A 16051-nucleotide genomic window follows, 5' to 3' on the forward strand; every position below is an offset into this window, starting at 1 on the left:
TAAGAAGCATCCATACAAATTCTCAGTCTAACACACTCTAATGTTCATCAAAGTGATCAGATGAAAAAAACCTCAACAAATTTGTAGTGAACATAACATGATCATAAGAATTAGGAGCAGGAGTAGGCCATACAGCCTCTTGAGCCTGCTCCGTCATTCAGTAAGATCATGGCTGATCTTCGACCTCAAATCCACATTCCTGCCCGATCTCCATATCTCTTGATTCCCCTAGACTCCACAAATCTATCTAGCTCAGCCTTGAAAAGTGAACATTCTGAAAAATGAGCATTCTACAACCTGATTAACAAAGATGCAAGAAATAAAATAGATATTACTTTGGTACATCCACCTGCTGATGGATAAGAAACAACACATCAAAACTATCAAGCATCATGCTGGTTATCAATAAATCATTTATTCACAGATTTGGCTTGTTTATTTATTGTAGTATGCACCACACTTAGTCAAATGATGACTACTGTAAAGCAATGATATTTCACATGAGTTAACTTTCACCACTTTCTACAAAATAGTCTTTAAGAAAGATCTTCTTGACCTCAGGTGTTGGTTGCCTGATACATAGAAGAAAGATTTTAAAATTGTAAAAGTTTATCCACGTGAAAGTTTTTCATCTTCAAGGATGTTTTACACAGTTGATACAAGTATTCTAACATAAATTTTATTACTTCTCTAATGGGCTAAATATCAAACTGTGGAGCTTTACGTCAATTTTGTCATATCATACAATACTGCTGTTCAGTGGTTGTTGATGGTACACACAGATATGATCCTAGTCACCTATCTCACCGTTCTATGCTCTGTGTAAAGTACTGTTCAAGCAGAGTTTCGTCAGACTAGATTTTGGATTAATCAAGTTGTTTATCATCGATTTATAATATTATTGTTTTTTTTTAAACTGCTACAACTTAATTTGAATACCAAGTGAAAGATAAAGTTGCTTAAGGAAATGCAATGGACACTGATTATATTGTAGAATTTAGGATTCATAAACTGACAAATATTTCTCCTTCATAGAGATTCAGAACCCTTTGAACAACAGTAGCATTTTTGCACCATGACAAACTGATTTTCTTTTTAAAGAGATGGTCAGAGACAGAGAACGTCAATGTGCTTCATGGTGCAAGGAAAACACAGCGCCTAAATGTTTAAGAATACAGACAATGGCTGAATTGCAAAGCAGCTGGATTTACCTACACCTTCACATGCCTTGTGCTTTTCCATTAAACCATGCTAGAATCAATACTGTTCATATATCAGTGCAACATTGTCCTAGCTTGACTAACTAAACATTCATTATTTCTTAAGAAATGATTTATAAAATTGCACTAAGCAATTAGAGCTTGGTAACGAGATCAGGGTTCATTAAAAGGGAGAATTTGGTGAGCGAACAGTCTCAGACGAGCTTGGTGAGTAATCTTCAGATTCAGAGTTGTGTTCTGGTGCGTTAGTTTGTACCACGTAGCCTCTCCTCACATCCTGGTTGCATCTTCTTCGGAAAACCTGCCTCTCCTTATCAAGAGCGGTGGTCTGTCAGGGTCATAAAATAGTAAATGAGAAAAAATCAGGTTTGGGACAAATATAGGAATATAACCCAATATTACACACTTTTACAATCGATGATCAACAGAAACAATACTTAAATCAATATATACTTCATTGGTATCTTTTGTTCATGGATATCTCGCAATTGTTATTTGTATTTTTAACCTGTGATTTTAGAAGCATTCCAGCACTGGCATCCGTCATTTTGCACTAAACTTCATTTACTATAAAATAATGCTTGAAGTTAGCTTTCCAATACTCAAGTAAATCCAGCCCACGCTCATCATAAGGTTCTTATTCACAGCACTGAATATGTTGTAAGATCTTAGCTCAAGACTTTTGGCTCAAGGCCTTTTCCATGTAATGGAACATTCACTGTAATGTGTGCCTAAAACACAGGAATACTAGGGCCTCTGTTAGAGTGAGGTTGGCGATGGCATAAAATGTTTAATTTGTTCTCTTTGAAGGGATTAATTTTCTCCATCGGTTTCTCTGTGTTGCCCCCCTGCTCCCCATTCCTACAAGCGTTGACTCCTTCCCGAGGTTGCAGTGTGCATTACCCTCCAGTAGTTAGTTCAATTGATCATTAGTTATGTCTAAAGTTTAAAGTAGTTCTAGCCTTTCTTCTTTTTAGAATTATAATCATGACCATTGGTTTGCAGTTTTTGCATATTGTGATCCCAAAAACAACAGTAATAATCCTGAAATTCGATGAAATAAAATTGAATTTGACATTCAGTCACCAAAAGCCAATGGGCCTGATTACATGAAATAGTAGCCTCTTTGTATAATATAGGCAAGGCCACTGGTTATCTATTTTCACAGGAAAACAGACAGAATCATGGAATGCAATCCTAAAACACCATAAAATTGCCCTTCCCCATATAATATAAATAGAATTTGGCATAGTCATTCACCATGAACTTATGACCCTGCTTATAAAATATTATTTACTCACATTAAATGGGAAACAAAGTTGAACACGGAGAATTTATACAGTAAAGTAAGCAACATGGTTAACCACTAAAGCTAATGGGGTTGAAATTCGTTATGGTAGTTTTTGAGGCAACGTCACCGCCAGAGTGCTGATTTTAACGCCGAACGTTGGCGCAGCCTCAATGTCCCAAATTCAGTTTTTACGCCCAAAGATGAGAGAGCAGCGCTAAAAAGTGGCATTACACACTCAGCCTCGGGCAGCAGCTCAGGAGGCCTGCTGAATTTCCCGATGGAAGGCTGCCGCCATGATAGGAAAAAAATGGGAAGAAAAAAAATAACTAAAACTTCTCTGATCTACACACACACTTCCGCACTCTTAAGACTAATGAAAACATGCAGAAATAAATAAAGAGAAAAACTTACCTTCCTTTCTGGGTAGTTCCGCCCGAGATCCACTCTTTAACGACCACTTTTTCCTGGCTGTACGGCCGCCTGTTTGTACAGCAGCCGTACAAAGCAAATGTCGCAACAGACAGAGGCGTCAAAGAGGCGTTGTATGCTGGATAACTTCACCAAGTGGATGGCGTTAGCCAGCGCAGCGTTGCTTCTAATCGCCTCTGCCAAAGAGCCGACTGAATTTACGATGAGGCGTTGACGCTGCTTACCGTCGAAGGTAGGCCTTTGCCGCCTTCCGCGTGCGGTAACATGCGGTGTCCACAACCGAATTTCGACCCCAATATGTTTATATAAATTCACTTTTCCATTATTGATGCATTTATTCTGATTTTGTTTCTGATTTAACTGGCCAGAAGCAACAACTATTGAAAAATAAAAATCAGAAAATACATGCAATATTTAATTTTTTTAAATGAATACATAAATTAAATCATTAAAAAAATAACTAAAATAGTGCTCATTTCTCAAGCTTCTCTCAGAGTCTTCGCATTGACCCCAGCTGGTCAGAACTTTATATCACAGTCTGACTTCCCAGTGCCTACTGTCTCAGTTAGCTGCCACACACACACACATATATATGTATATATATATATATATTGGCCATGAATTCGCAGTTGGCGGCATAGTTAAGGAGTACGCCACCAACATCCGAACGAAATCCATACATACCTTGTGCTAAATTCCCTTCGTGAAGTTGCTTTCAGACGCTGCAGAGTTGTGCACAGCGTAGTATCCAACTACGCACCGTTGTGCGTATGTGAATCTGGGATCACGTGGGGGAGTACTCCTTTCACTTCCTGACACTTAGGGGGAGAAATTGATTATCGCCCCATTTGGGAATGGTAACTTTTCATAGGCAAGAAACTTAGCACCAGCCGCAAAAGTTAACCCCTCTCAAAAAAATTCACTTTAGCATCCAGGAAGAAAGTGGAATGCTAAATCAAGCACTCTACTTCCTTCTTCGAGCGTTAACAGGCCACACACTTCAGCATTGCCGCATACGAAAGGCCCTTCCCTCCCTTAAAGGGAAGGGGCCATCGCTGCAGGCTGTGCAATTAAAAAAGCACCTACCTGGACCACCAAGAGAGCGATCACGGGCAAGACCCCACGAAGAAAATGGAGGAACATAGTGAAAGCACAGGTAAGTCTTTTTTTTTAAAACTTACCTCGGCCACCTCACCTTTAATTATCAGCCCGATAGCAGCTGGCTGCCCGGTCCACGCCCCCTGCAGCTGCCGGTGTTTTCGCCCGGCGCTGCTCCAGGGAGCAAAGGTCAATTTTGGGGCCGGGCGCTAATGGGGCAATGCGCACGGCGATGATGTCACAATCTCTGGGTGCAGTATGTCGGGGCACAACACCATAGCGTCACTGCTAAACTCCTGCCCAATATGGCGGGAGTTGTCAGCGCCGCGCACAGGCGCTTTAACACATTTGCGCCCCATTAACGCCCCCGTGGGTGCTAATGGGAATCGCAAATGCACTGAATTTCCAGGCCTTAGTCAACCAGGAAACAGAGGAGGTTGCTAATGTAAATATATATCAATAGAAGTCAGAAGCCTTCTACATAGCATTTAATAGCCACTCTTAATTGGAAATGTTGGTTGAAGGGATTTAAAAAAGTAGGTATATATATTTTAGTTATACCAGATATACATTTGATCAAACATCTTTCATAACTATGTGTAAATAATAATACTGCGCTTGTTAGAGAAACGGTTCTTACCTACTCAGGATTGGGTCAGATGCTCCATTTATTTGAATTATGCCCATAAAATAGCAAACCCCAGTACAAAATGTTTCTATAAATCAGTATGTTTTTTATGTTGACAAATAATCGGCACAGAAAATTTGCCCTTAAACCAATATATCCACTTTAGAGTGTCTATTTCTGGTGTTTACTGTGCTTAATTTCTGGTTTCAAAAACTCATCGGGAAAGATTATTTGGAAAGTGCTTTGTGTCTGGCAGTACATTTTTAATCAGAAAATTCTGGAAACACTTAAGGGGGGCAGTCAGCAGCCACCAACTAATACAATTTTCTCATCCCCCCTTCCTTTATGCTGTGCAACAGGCTCCTGCGCCTGTTTGCACCAGGCTGTAAAACAATTTCAGGGTAATTAATAGGCAGTAGGTGGACAATTAGCCCAACTTTTCTGCAGCACGTTGATTTCAATGGGTAGGTGAAACGTGCTGTGAAGCAGATGCGGAGTCAGAACTTGACAGATCGCAAGTTCGGGAACAGGCTCTTAAACTTGCAGTCAATTTCAAAGGCAGTATGATGGCGTACTCTCAGAGTAAGCCATCATACCGACCGCAAATTCAGGGCCAAGATATACAGCAAGAGATAATATTCAATAACTCTTTGTATAATGAGGTTTTATTTTCCATAATTCAATTTGGCTGGACTGTCGCTTTTGAATTATAATCAGCGTCAAAAGTGCAAATAGAAAACAATTTAACAAAAAAATGCCGAGGGTTCTATTTTAAACACTGGAGCATTAAATTAGATTCATTATTTATGGATATTTAGATTTTTGGAACATTAGATGCCATTGAGCCACTGCCCTGCTAGTATGAAACGATTGTTCTTATTTCAACATTTTGAAAGCCACTTAGAGTAATAACTAAAAATATAGATTAGACAGGCGCTATGCTGAAAATAAGTACGAAATATAAAAATACTTCTAGTCTTATGACTCCATTCTTGGAACACACTGGAGCAGCTTCTGCTGAAAAGTTGGTTGAGATCTGCCACATTTGCCATCACACAAACTTCAGAATGGTATCATCAAACAAATTGAGCACTTACTTGTTTTAATAGTGGCTAGGGTTGCTGTTATACTACATCTACCTATCAACAGGGACATTTTACTATGTTAAAGTTGCTATATAAATACAAGTTGTTGTTCCATGAATGTACACATGCACCAACAAAATGTACATAGAAATTGTATTATTTGAAAATTCCATGTCAGAAAAACTTCAGAGTCTCTGCATGACAGAATAACAAGTGAGATATGAAAGTCTTTTTCAGAAATACAATGAACATGGAATCCTATTCTTTCTCAGAGTATTCTCTTAATGCTACAGATGGAAATTTTGAATTGGACATATAACTCTGAAAATTCTTGATTGCATAAACAGTCTATGCTAGTTTTTCCCACTGCCATTAATTCCCGACATTTTATATTTGCATTTATAACCTACTCTGTTGGAGCTTACACATTAGCTTCCTGAGGGGACATTTGCATGTGACTCATAACTATCTTAAAAGGCTAGTAACACCAACATACACACACAAATAACCTGCACTCAAGTGTGGGAGAGTGCACTACAATATTAACAACTTTCATTTATACACCACCTTTAACGTAACAAAATTCGACTATGTTTTACAGACAGGCATCTGGAAAATTGACACCTAGCAAGGAAGAGAAAGATTAGGAGAGGTAACCAAAGGCTTGGTTGAAGAGATAAGTTTTCAGAACTTAGTGTGGGACATGATAGGCGCAGCAGAGCTTTGCGCAACTTGGTGTTTGTAGAGGATGAGAGGTCAGTGAGCACACTGGAGGTGACAAGGAATGTTTAAGTGTTTCAGCTACAGATGTGCTGAGGTGGGCAATGCTACAGAGATAGAAGAAAGCAGTCTTAGTGGTGGAGAGGATATTTCTTTGGGTCAAAATCCTGGAATTCCTTACCTAACACCATCATGAGAGCACCACTACAAAAGGGATTGCAGTAGTTCAGAATGAACGCCCAATGACACCTTCTCAGGACAACAAATGATTTCCCGTTACCACTTCCCACATCCTGAGAACAAATTTTAAAAAACTCAGCTCAGAGTAGAATAGGACTCACGCAAAGAATGGTAGAAGTATGGAACTCTCTCCCACAAAAACAGATTCTAACTCAAGTAATAATTTCAAACCTGAGATTGATAGATTTTGCTAGCCAAGGGTATAAAAGGATATGGTGTCAAGACAAGTGGATGGAGGTAAGGTACAGATCATCCATGATCTCATTGAATGGCGGAATTGCCTCGAGGGATTAAATGGCCTACTCCTGTTCCTATGACTCAGGATTCAAACGGTCTAGTTTAGCTGCTCACCACATCTGTACAGAAAAGCTTCTCTGTAATGAAATCTACCATGTAGTACATAGCAACTCTAAGTGTATTTACATCAGAGCCTCCAGTGTTAAAACCCACTTAGAATATCACGCTGCTATACAGCGCTGAGGCTTCAATGCATCAGAGGATATCTAGTCTGAATTTATCATCTTCTTGGCTGCACTGGTGGCTTTCTCCGTTCTCCATGATTATTGCAAAGTTGTGGAGCAATTAGCAGATGACAATAATTTTAAGGACACTAGCAGGGTTATATTGTAAGGCACAACCCCCGCCTCCATATGTCAAGTCAGTTGAAAATGGCAATATATGATCAATTATCATTGTGGTAGATATAGACTTTGTTGGATCTATGCTCTGCATGTACTGCAAGGGTGCCATTATCCAGGACTGATAATCTTGGCCTTCAAGGTGACAGCCTTCCAGTTTGGCTTTGCCTTCAAATAAATCTGCAACAGACCTCTGTTTTAAAATGGAAGTGTTGTAACTAAAGTCTGGAGGTTGGCATTGTCCTGTATGATGCATTGTTCCCGGTCCCTGAATTGCTATACATTGATGGAGTTTAACCCCTTTCGGTTTGTGCCTGGGGACATAAATGGCCAATTCAATGCCATCAATGGCCTTCTGGAAAATCCAGTTGTGTAGTGAAAATGGGCAGCCTATCATGCTGCTGTTGCTGTTTAGTGGAATAGGAGATGAGAGCGTTGGTCCTGTTGATCAATGAATAAAGAATAGTCATCTATTTGATACACCTGTGGAAAGCAAATTGGCTGATACCGGTGATGTCTCCCTCCCTTGCCTGGAAAGAGCCAGACTAGAGCATACTCATCACTGGTATCAGCCAATTTGACAGTGGCAATACCATCCCTTTGATAGAAAGTGGCTGCAAACCTGAAACAGATGGCACAGCTCTATAACTACTCTCTTCCTGAATCGGAGTTTGCGGTGTCAGATTTTCTCTATCATTACCAAATAGCTGCGCTTTGGCCTGTAGATACAGTCGATGGAATAATATACATTCCAAGAGCAAGTTCAGTTGTCTGAGTTCAATAGTTATGTTACCATTGATCTACTAATGGCCATGGTAAACGTTTCTGAAAGTTTTATGCTCGAATAGAGGCCCATGAGCTGATTAAAACCCTCTGTTCGCCTTGTTTTGTTTTAATAAGTTATTTGTCCTTATTCCAGTACATAAGATGCTAGCATTGTCATTATAACGATTTAACATAATAACAAAATATTTTAATAACCTCATATTTGTGGTCCAACCACTCAATATTTTCTGAGAGAATCTAAAGTTAATGCTTAGTAGTATGGATTTAACAAACTTTCAGGAATTTCAGGTTATGGCCAATATGCCTCTGGTGCCCTCTGATATCCCTCTCATCCTTTTCTATTAAAGCCAGTGAAAGATTAGGACTGAAAGCAACGCCCATGGTTTACTCGTGTGGCTACTAAAGGAAGTGAACAAAGCAGCATTAAGGAATCTGTTCTGGAGAGGCAAGAGGCTCGCTGGCCTTTAGCCCTCATTGAAATGGATGAGATTAACACACTGTATGTGAAACAAGGAAAACGACAGTATTTAGAATCAAATTTGAATTGAAGATGAAACACTCTCAGACAGCATACTGCCATCAGGCAGCCAAATCAGGAATTTAAAGTGCTGTATAAAATAAGCAGAAAACAGGTGAGTTAAAGACCTCATGGTCTTTCCACTCTTGTGTGTACATTCCCTGTCGACATGAGCACTTTCGCCACCATTCAGATTTTAGGAATGAATCACTTTTAATTGATTAGAAACACTGAAATGAGTTAGCCTTTATGATAAAATAGCTATTAAAACAACATCTAAAAATGATCAAAAAATAGATTATTTGAATGTTAGGGATTGTATTGACTGAGATAGTAGAGATTAATGTCGGGTAAAAGCATACATTTCAAGAGCAATTTTAGTAGTCTAAGTTCAATAGTTATGTTACAATTGATCCATCAATGGCCATAGTAGTCATTTCTGAAAGTTTAATGCTGGAATAGAGGCCCTTGAGCTAATTAAAACCCTCTGTTGGCTTGTTTTGTTTTTAAATAAGTTCTTTTTCCTTATTCCAGAACACAAAATAATTCTTATAACTATGTAACATAATAAAACATTTTTAATAATCTCATATTTGTTCAATCACTTAATATTTCTGAGAAAAACTGAAGTTAATGCTTAATAGTATGGATTTAACAGACTTTCAGGTTGTGTTATGAATAGCTGACGGTATGCAAGAATTTTACAACACTGAAATTGGAAGTAGAAATCCCATCTACTACATCCTGTTTTAATCGAAGCTCGAGATCAAATAGCCATGAAGAGTATTGCTTTTCATGTTGATATGCTGTTCTAAACAGCATCAACAAAGGAATGCACATGCACAGTCGAAGAGGTAAACTGTTATGACATTTCCCATCATTTTCAGCTCTTGTGCTTGCACTCAAGAACAATCTCTCTCTTTAATCTTTTTGATGATTTTTTGAAGTTGAGTTCTGAAAAATGGAACACACTCTCATTTTGGGAACCCATTGTCACTGTTGAGAATTCTCAAGTTCCCTTTACTTGGCTAAATAATAACGTGCCTTGATTCTCAGTCTCTGCAGAGTGTCCCTTACTAAATTAGTGAAATTTTTCATTTCCCATTGCAGCTATCACATGAGTCCTCTGAGTAAATTTAGTGCCAAATTGGAGGCAATTTTGAGCTTTAGACACATGCCAACTAGAAATTGGGTTGTAACTGCTCATGCTCATTTCATGTAGGATTTATACAGCTAAAAGAGAGAAAAGACTTTCATATTATCAGACTGGACTGGAATCACATTCAGGTCCCACAGGTGAAATTCTCTGCTTTAGCCCCCTCAATCTCAATCCTAAACCTTTACTGAGAACAAGAAGGGGAATTGACCAACATTCGATTTTTTTTTTTAAGTGACCAGTGAAGTAGGCTATGATGTACAATTATTACACTGCTGAAGTGAATTAATTCCAGCTATAACTTCACATCATCCCTGTGGAAGAGCCGAATTTGAATCTTGGTTATAATTTGCAGTTAACCACAGTTTGCTGTGTAATGGGAGTACAATATTTATAGAAAAAGCTAGGTGGAGAGCGATTGCTTCCTCTAAGTTTGCCTCTTGGTGTATTATTCAAGTTAAAGTATTGATTGGTCAATACAGATGTTGTGGGCTGCAGTGATCTGCCCGAATATGTGAAAGGGACTAGTGTTAGGGGAGAAAAGTAGAGAAATATGATGAGAGGAGAATCTGTAGATTGAGTTAGAGATGTACAAAAGCAATTGTCCTTTGATAGAATGATTCCCTGTAACTTTAGCATTACCTTTTCCTATGTCTTGAATACTATCAGGAAGACAACCAGGACTCCATTTTCCCAGGCAACCCATCATGTTTTCAATAAGCGGGATATAGAAACATAGAAAATAGGTGCAGGAGTAGGCCATTCGGCCCTTCGAGCCTGCACCGCCATTCAATGAGTTCATGGCTGAACATGCAACTTCAGTACCCCATTCCTGCTTTCTCGCCATACCCCTTGATCCCCCTAGTAGTAAGGACTACATCCAACTCCTTTTTGAATATATTTAGTGAATTGGCCTCAACAACTTTCTGTGGTAAAGAATTCCATAGGTTCACCACTCTCTGGGTAAAGAAGTTTCTCCTCATCTCGGTCCTAAATGGCTTACCCCTTATCCTTAGACTGTGACCCCTGGTTCTGGACTTCCCCAACATTGGGAACATTCTTCCTGCATCTAACCTGTCTAAACCTGTCAGAATTTAAAATGTTTCAATGGCTGTAAAAGAATTACAGAGACCAATGATTCAGATATAAAAGGCAAAATTCTTCCTAGCCATGGTTCTGCATGTCCTTCAGATGTATGTTTTGTACTGTCAGATTTAGAATGCAGAGATCAGACCACAGGTAGATTTCACTATCTGGAATGATGACCAATGGAATGAAGATCAGACAGGTTCTTTAATGGGTGTGTGAACCACCCGCTAGATTATCACCCAGTTAGTGAAGATCGAATCTACACCATTGTTTAAAGTATATGGACACATAGGGGTCCGAAAGTCTGCTGGAATTTGCAGGATCAACCATAGGTTGGGCAGCTCATGGGTTAGATGGGCAAGTTTTATGAAATGGCATTAGCAAAGCACATCGTGGCTAGCCATGATACAGGCCAGCATTAAGTCTGGGCCATACTCATAAATGCATAGAAGCACAGGCAGAACTGGAAACATACTTACAATTAAGAGCACAAAAATATATACATACACAGCTCTTCTTCAAATTCTCAGTAGAAGCTTCCACAATAAATAGAGTATGTGCTCCACAATATGTTTGTTTAGGGAACAAACCTCACCATCAATAACTTAAAAAAAATGATGCAAGTACATTCTTTGCTTCAATCTTCAGCTTTCTTGTTGAATCATTTGGTTTAGACCGTGAGTACTAATGTCATCATCAAGGAAACGGGTTTGGAGTAGTTACCAAACTTAATGAGGCAACAAAATCAATCTTTCTGCTATACAAACGAGGTGGCAATAGTGACTCCCGCAGCATAACGTTCCATCTCAAGAATAGTTTTGTTGTGCATGTTGCTAGAATTACAGCGCCAACAATTGCCAATAGCTCGGTCAGTGGAGCAGAGCACTATATGCTACTCTATCTTCTGGCCATAGGTGGAATTTGCTGAGCCCGCTCTTATAGGCCAGCATTATGATTTTCCCCCGGTGCAGTTGTTTTGTGTTATGACAGTGCCCTGAAATCACTTCATAATATAAATGGGAAAAATAGAAATTAAAACAAAATGCTGGAGTTAAGGGAGCATGTCATAATCAAGAGAAATTACATTGTGAAGATGTTCTTTAACAGGCATTTAAGGAAGGATATACTTGCATTGGAGGCAGTTCAGAGAAGGTTTACTAGGTTGATTCCGGAAATGAGGGGGTTGACTTATGAAAGTAGGTTGAGTCTGTACTCATTGGAGTTCAGAAGGATGAGAGGTGTTATTGTCAAAACATATAAGATACTGAGGGGTTTCGACAAGGTGGATGCAGAGAGAATATGAGTTTCCACATAGGGGAAATTAGAAATAGTGGGCATAGTCTCAGAATAAGCGGCTCCTATTTAAAACTGAGATGAGGAGGAATTTCTTCTCAGAGGGTCGTAAATCTGTCGAATTCTCTGCTCCAGAGAGCTGTGGATGCTGGGTCATTGAATACATTTAAGGTGGACATACAGAATTTTGAGCGATAAGAGAATAAAGGGTTATGGGGAGCGGGCAGGGAAGTGGAGCTGAGCCCATGATCAGATCAGCCATGATCTTATTAAATGGCAGAACAGGCTCGAGGGGCCAATGGCCTACTCCTGCCCCTATTTCTTATGTTCTTATGATTACTATGTTTTTTCCTTCCCTCGTATTCACTTTTTGCCATGCATCAGTGCTCGCGTGGACAGGCAACTTGGTACTTATCAATGGAAGGTATGCAAAAGCAATCCAGGTTGGATAGTTCTCCAAAGTCTCTGTGGATTAAATCTCATCCGACTGGACTTGGATACATGTGGAGTATTTGAATAGTGGATTTCAGCCTTTTCCAAGTGGAAACTTGGTCTCAACAGAAAATGTTTCTTAAAGTTAGTTAAATTGATCATGTGTCTGCACTGAATTACCCAATTTGAACTGGAAATGTCATTATCTAAAGCTAGTGTAAAGCAATTGACAGACTTTGGGTCTGCCAGCGCGAACTGGGCACAGGAAACGATCCCTGTGGCAAAACAGGTAGGCCCGAGGCTCATTCAATATTGGGCCTTGGGTCTCCTTTCAATTAAGCCAGCGCACTGTGCATGTTGGCTGTGTTCCCAGGCAGCTCGCCAGCGAAGTGGATTCAAATTTTTGGCTGCTGCATTGCCGGTAGCTGCCCTCAAGAAGACCCTGAGAAGGGCAGATAGGGACGGTGATCGGGAGGGGTCAGCAACAGTCTTCTGGAGAGCTGGGAGGAACGCTCCTGTTCCTCCCAGCTCCACATTCAGCGAATTATTTTTTTTAAACAAACTTACCTTTTTGGTGGTGGCATCCAGTGGTCACTTTAAGGAGGCTGGTTAGGCCTAATGTAGATTTAGTTATCCTGAAAGCAACTCACCTGGCACCGGCAGCTTTCAGGGTAGCTCAGTTTTGGGAAACGGTCCTGAAACAGGTGTTAGGCTTCCTATTTTCATATGCAAAGGAACTAATGTCTGTTTCAGGAGCAGGTTCTGAACGCCTATACTTCAGCCTGTAGCGATATGGTAGATGACACACTTTCAGCACGGAATTTGCACATGCACGTCACCCGCCATAGTGAATGCTTATGCATCCAGGAAAAAAAATCATTGCAGACCATTTGGTCAGTCCCAGTATCCATTATAATTTGGCGCTCAAAAACAGCAAGGGAACAGACTTCCATATTGTGTTCTCAATTTTAGGTGGCAGAGAAAGAGGTGAAAAGGATCGGGAAAAGCTAGAAATTCTTCCACGTGTTATATTTATTTCATACATAAAATCCTGTGCCCTTTCTAGCCAATAGAATGAGACGCCAAGATAAGAACAAAAGAAAGAGAAAATCAAAGCCAAAAAAGTAAAGTACGTGACAAAGTAATTGTATTCTTGGTGAATTCTTATTCCTGTGTACACATGAAAAGAAATCCCAATGAAAGCACAAAGGAAATACTGAGATAATACAAAGAAAGCAACAAGGAAACACAGGGTTACTGCAGAAGAAGTACAAGAAAAATACAGGGACAGTATCAAGAAAATACAAAAAAATAGAGCAACAGAACCAAGATAATACATGAATACTATCAAAGAAATATGAGAAAATACAACACATCAAAGAAATAAAAGAAAAACACAAGAACACAGCAAGAAAATATAGGGTAAAAATCTATAATTGCATGAATTCAATGGAGTTTAGAAATTGTGTGCATTCATTTAAAGATTTAAATACAAGATTGTGGAACAAACTTAATTAAAAAAAGTCTTCAACCAAAAATTACAGATTACTGGTTAACCTAAATTTCTGTTTATCAAGCAGAGGGTAACATTGAAGTAATTTTTATGTCTAGTAATAAATGAAGATGTCCTGCAAAATACTATCCCTAACTCCGAGTAATGAAGGAAGGTCAATAGGGTTTAATTTGACCAGCTGCTCCATTGGAGGAAAAAAAAGGAACACACCAGCTGAGCTGACTACCTTAGAAATGTGTGAAGTTGCATCTCTCCTCTGTCGTTGGTCAAATCCTACCATAGTAATCTATTACGTCAAAACAGACTAATAAGGAGAATTGGTATTCAATATTGCAAGGATGATGCTCGTGTGTAGCTCCAATTGCATTCATGGACTCCAATAGCTGCTGCCAGTTAACATTTATGGCAGTAGCTAGTTATTTGGCTTAAATGACAAATTCCACTATATAGCTTGGGATGATATGCTAGTCATGTGCCTCCCTTTAAACATCTTAGTTCAGAAACTATTACGAATACAACTGATCAGCTATGCTTATGAATTTGCTTCACAGCACTTAAACACAATAAAGGAAGTATTTGGATGAATTTGATGTGCAGTTCTTTAACTGTATCTTGCAAGCGCAATGACAGGACCACACATGAAATAAATGAGCAACTCTGTCAAGCAGTCGTAGGATTAATACTTGTTCATTGATACCAACTCAGATAGAAATATAGAAACATAGAAATTATGTGCAGGAGCAGCCCATGCGGCCCTTCGAGCCTGCACCGCCTTCCAATAAGATCATGGCTGATCATTCAACCTCAGTACCCCTTTCCTGCTTTCTCTCCATACCCCTTGATCCCTTTGGCCGTAGGGGCCATATCTAACTCCCTTTTGAATATATCTAACGAACTGGCCTCAACAACTCTCTGCAGTAGGGAATTCCACGGGTTAACCGCTCTCTGAGTCAAGAAGTTTCTCTTCATCTCGGTCCTGAATGGCTTACCCCTTATTCTTAGACTGTGACCCCTGGTTCTGGAACTCCCCAGCAACAGGAACATTCTTCCTGCCTCTAACCTGTCCAATCCCGTCAGAATTTTATATGTTTCTATGAGATCCCCTCTCATTCTTCTAAACTCCTGTGGATATAAGCCCAGTTGATCCAGTCTCTCCTCATATGTCAATCCTGCCATCCCAGGAATCAGTCTGGTGAACCTTCGCTGTACTCCCTCAATAGCAAGAATGTCCTTCCTCAGATTAGGAGACCAAAATTGAGATAAATTGGTACATTTAGTATCAAAATTTCTTGCTCAAATAGCGACGAAATGGGTTCCAAAAGGAAGAGGATGATGTGAACAAATATGATGGCAAGAATTCATGAAAGCTCTACTGAAAGTCAGAATGAAACTGGAAAGAAACATAGAATTTGCCCAACGGCATAGTGTGCAAAACCAGTGAACTGTTTAACTGGAGTGAAAGATTCTCTCTTGTTCACAGTTAAAGCTTCCCTGCCCCTTAAATACAGCTCTATTGTTTTAAAAAGTGAAGAATTAAAAAACTTTGAGGGAGAAATTGGCCTGCTTTGCACCTCTCGTTAACGCCTGCGGGGCGCTAAGGGGTTACCGACTGGGGACAGTAACGGGGCAACTGATCAGGTGCGGCACATTCACCGACGTCGGCACTTTCCTGGCGGTTTTGTGCTAGCGCTAACACTTACCACCTTGCTCTCTTGCGCCACATAGATCGTGATGTAATCCGGTGTGCAGCGCCCCATGATATTAGCTCGCACCCCCTGCAGTATTGACAGGTGTTAACAATGTCAGTTGCAGGAAGCGTAGTCACCTCGGCTGGCCGCTTGGGGAGCGATATTTAAATACGGTGGTGGTCAGGCAGGGCAAAGTTTATTAGTCTCCTCAGTCTGGTGTCTTCTGAT

General features: G+C 39.8%; 1 protein-coding gene across 2 annotated transcripts in view; it reads right to left on the reverse strand.

Moving 5' to 3' along the window:
* Positions 1 to 404: 404 nt before the first annotated feature.
* The window catches only part of dclk1a (doublecortin-like kinase 1a), a 448638-nt gene continuing 432991 nt past the window's right edge, over positions 405 to 16051 (reverse strand). For both annotated transcript variants that reach the window (XM_070891561.1, XM_070891563.1), the window contains one exon: positions 405 to 1548. In XM_070891561.1, coding sequence (XP_070747662.1) covers positions 1384 to 1548 — 165 coding nt within the window. In that variant the 3' untranslated portion in view covers positions 405 to 1383. The remainder of the gene's footprint in view (positions 1549 to 16051) is intronic.

This window comes from Pristiophorus japonicus, chromosome 10, assembly GCF_044704955.1.
Source record: "Pristiophorus japonicus isolate sPriJap1 chromosome 10, sPriJap1.hap1, whole genome shotgun sequence".
NCBI classification, from domain to species: Eukaryota; Metazoa; Chordata; class Chondrichthyes; family Pristiophoridae; genus Pristiophorus; species Pristiophorus japonicus.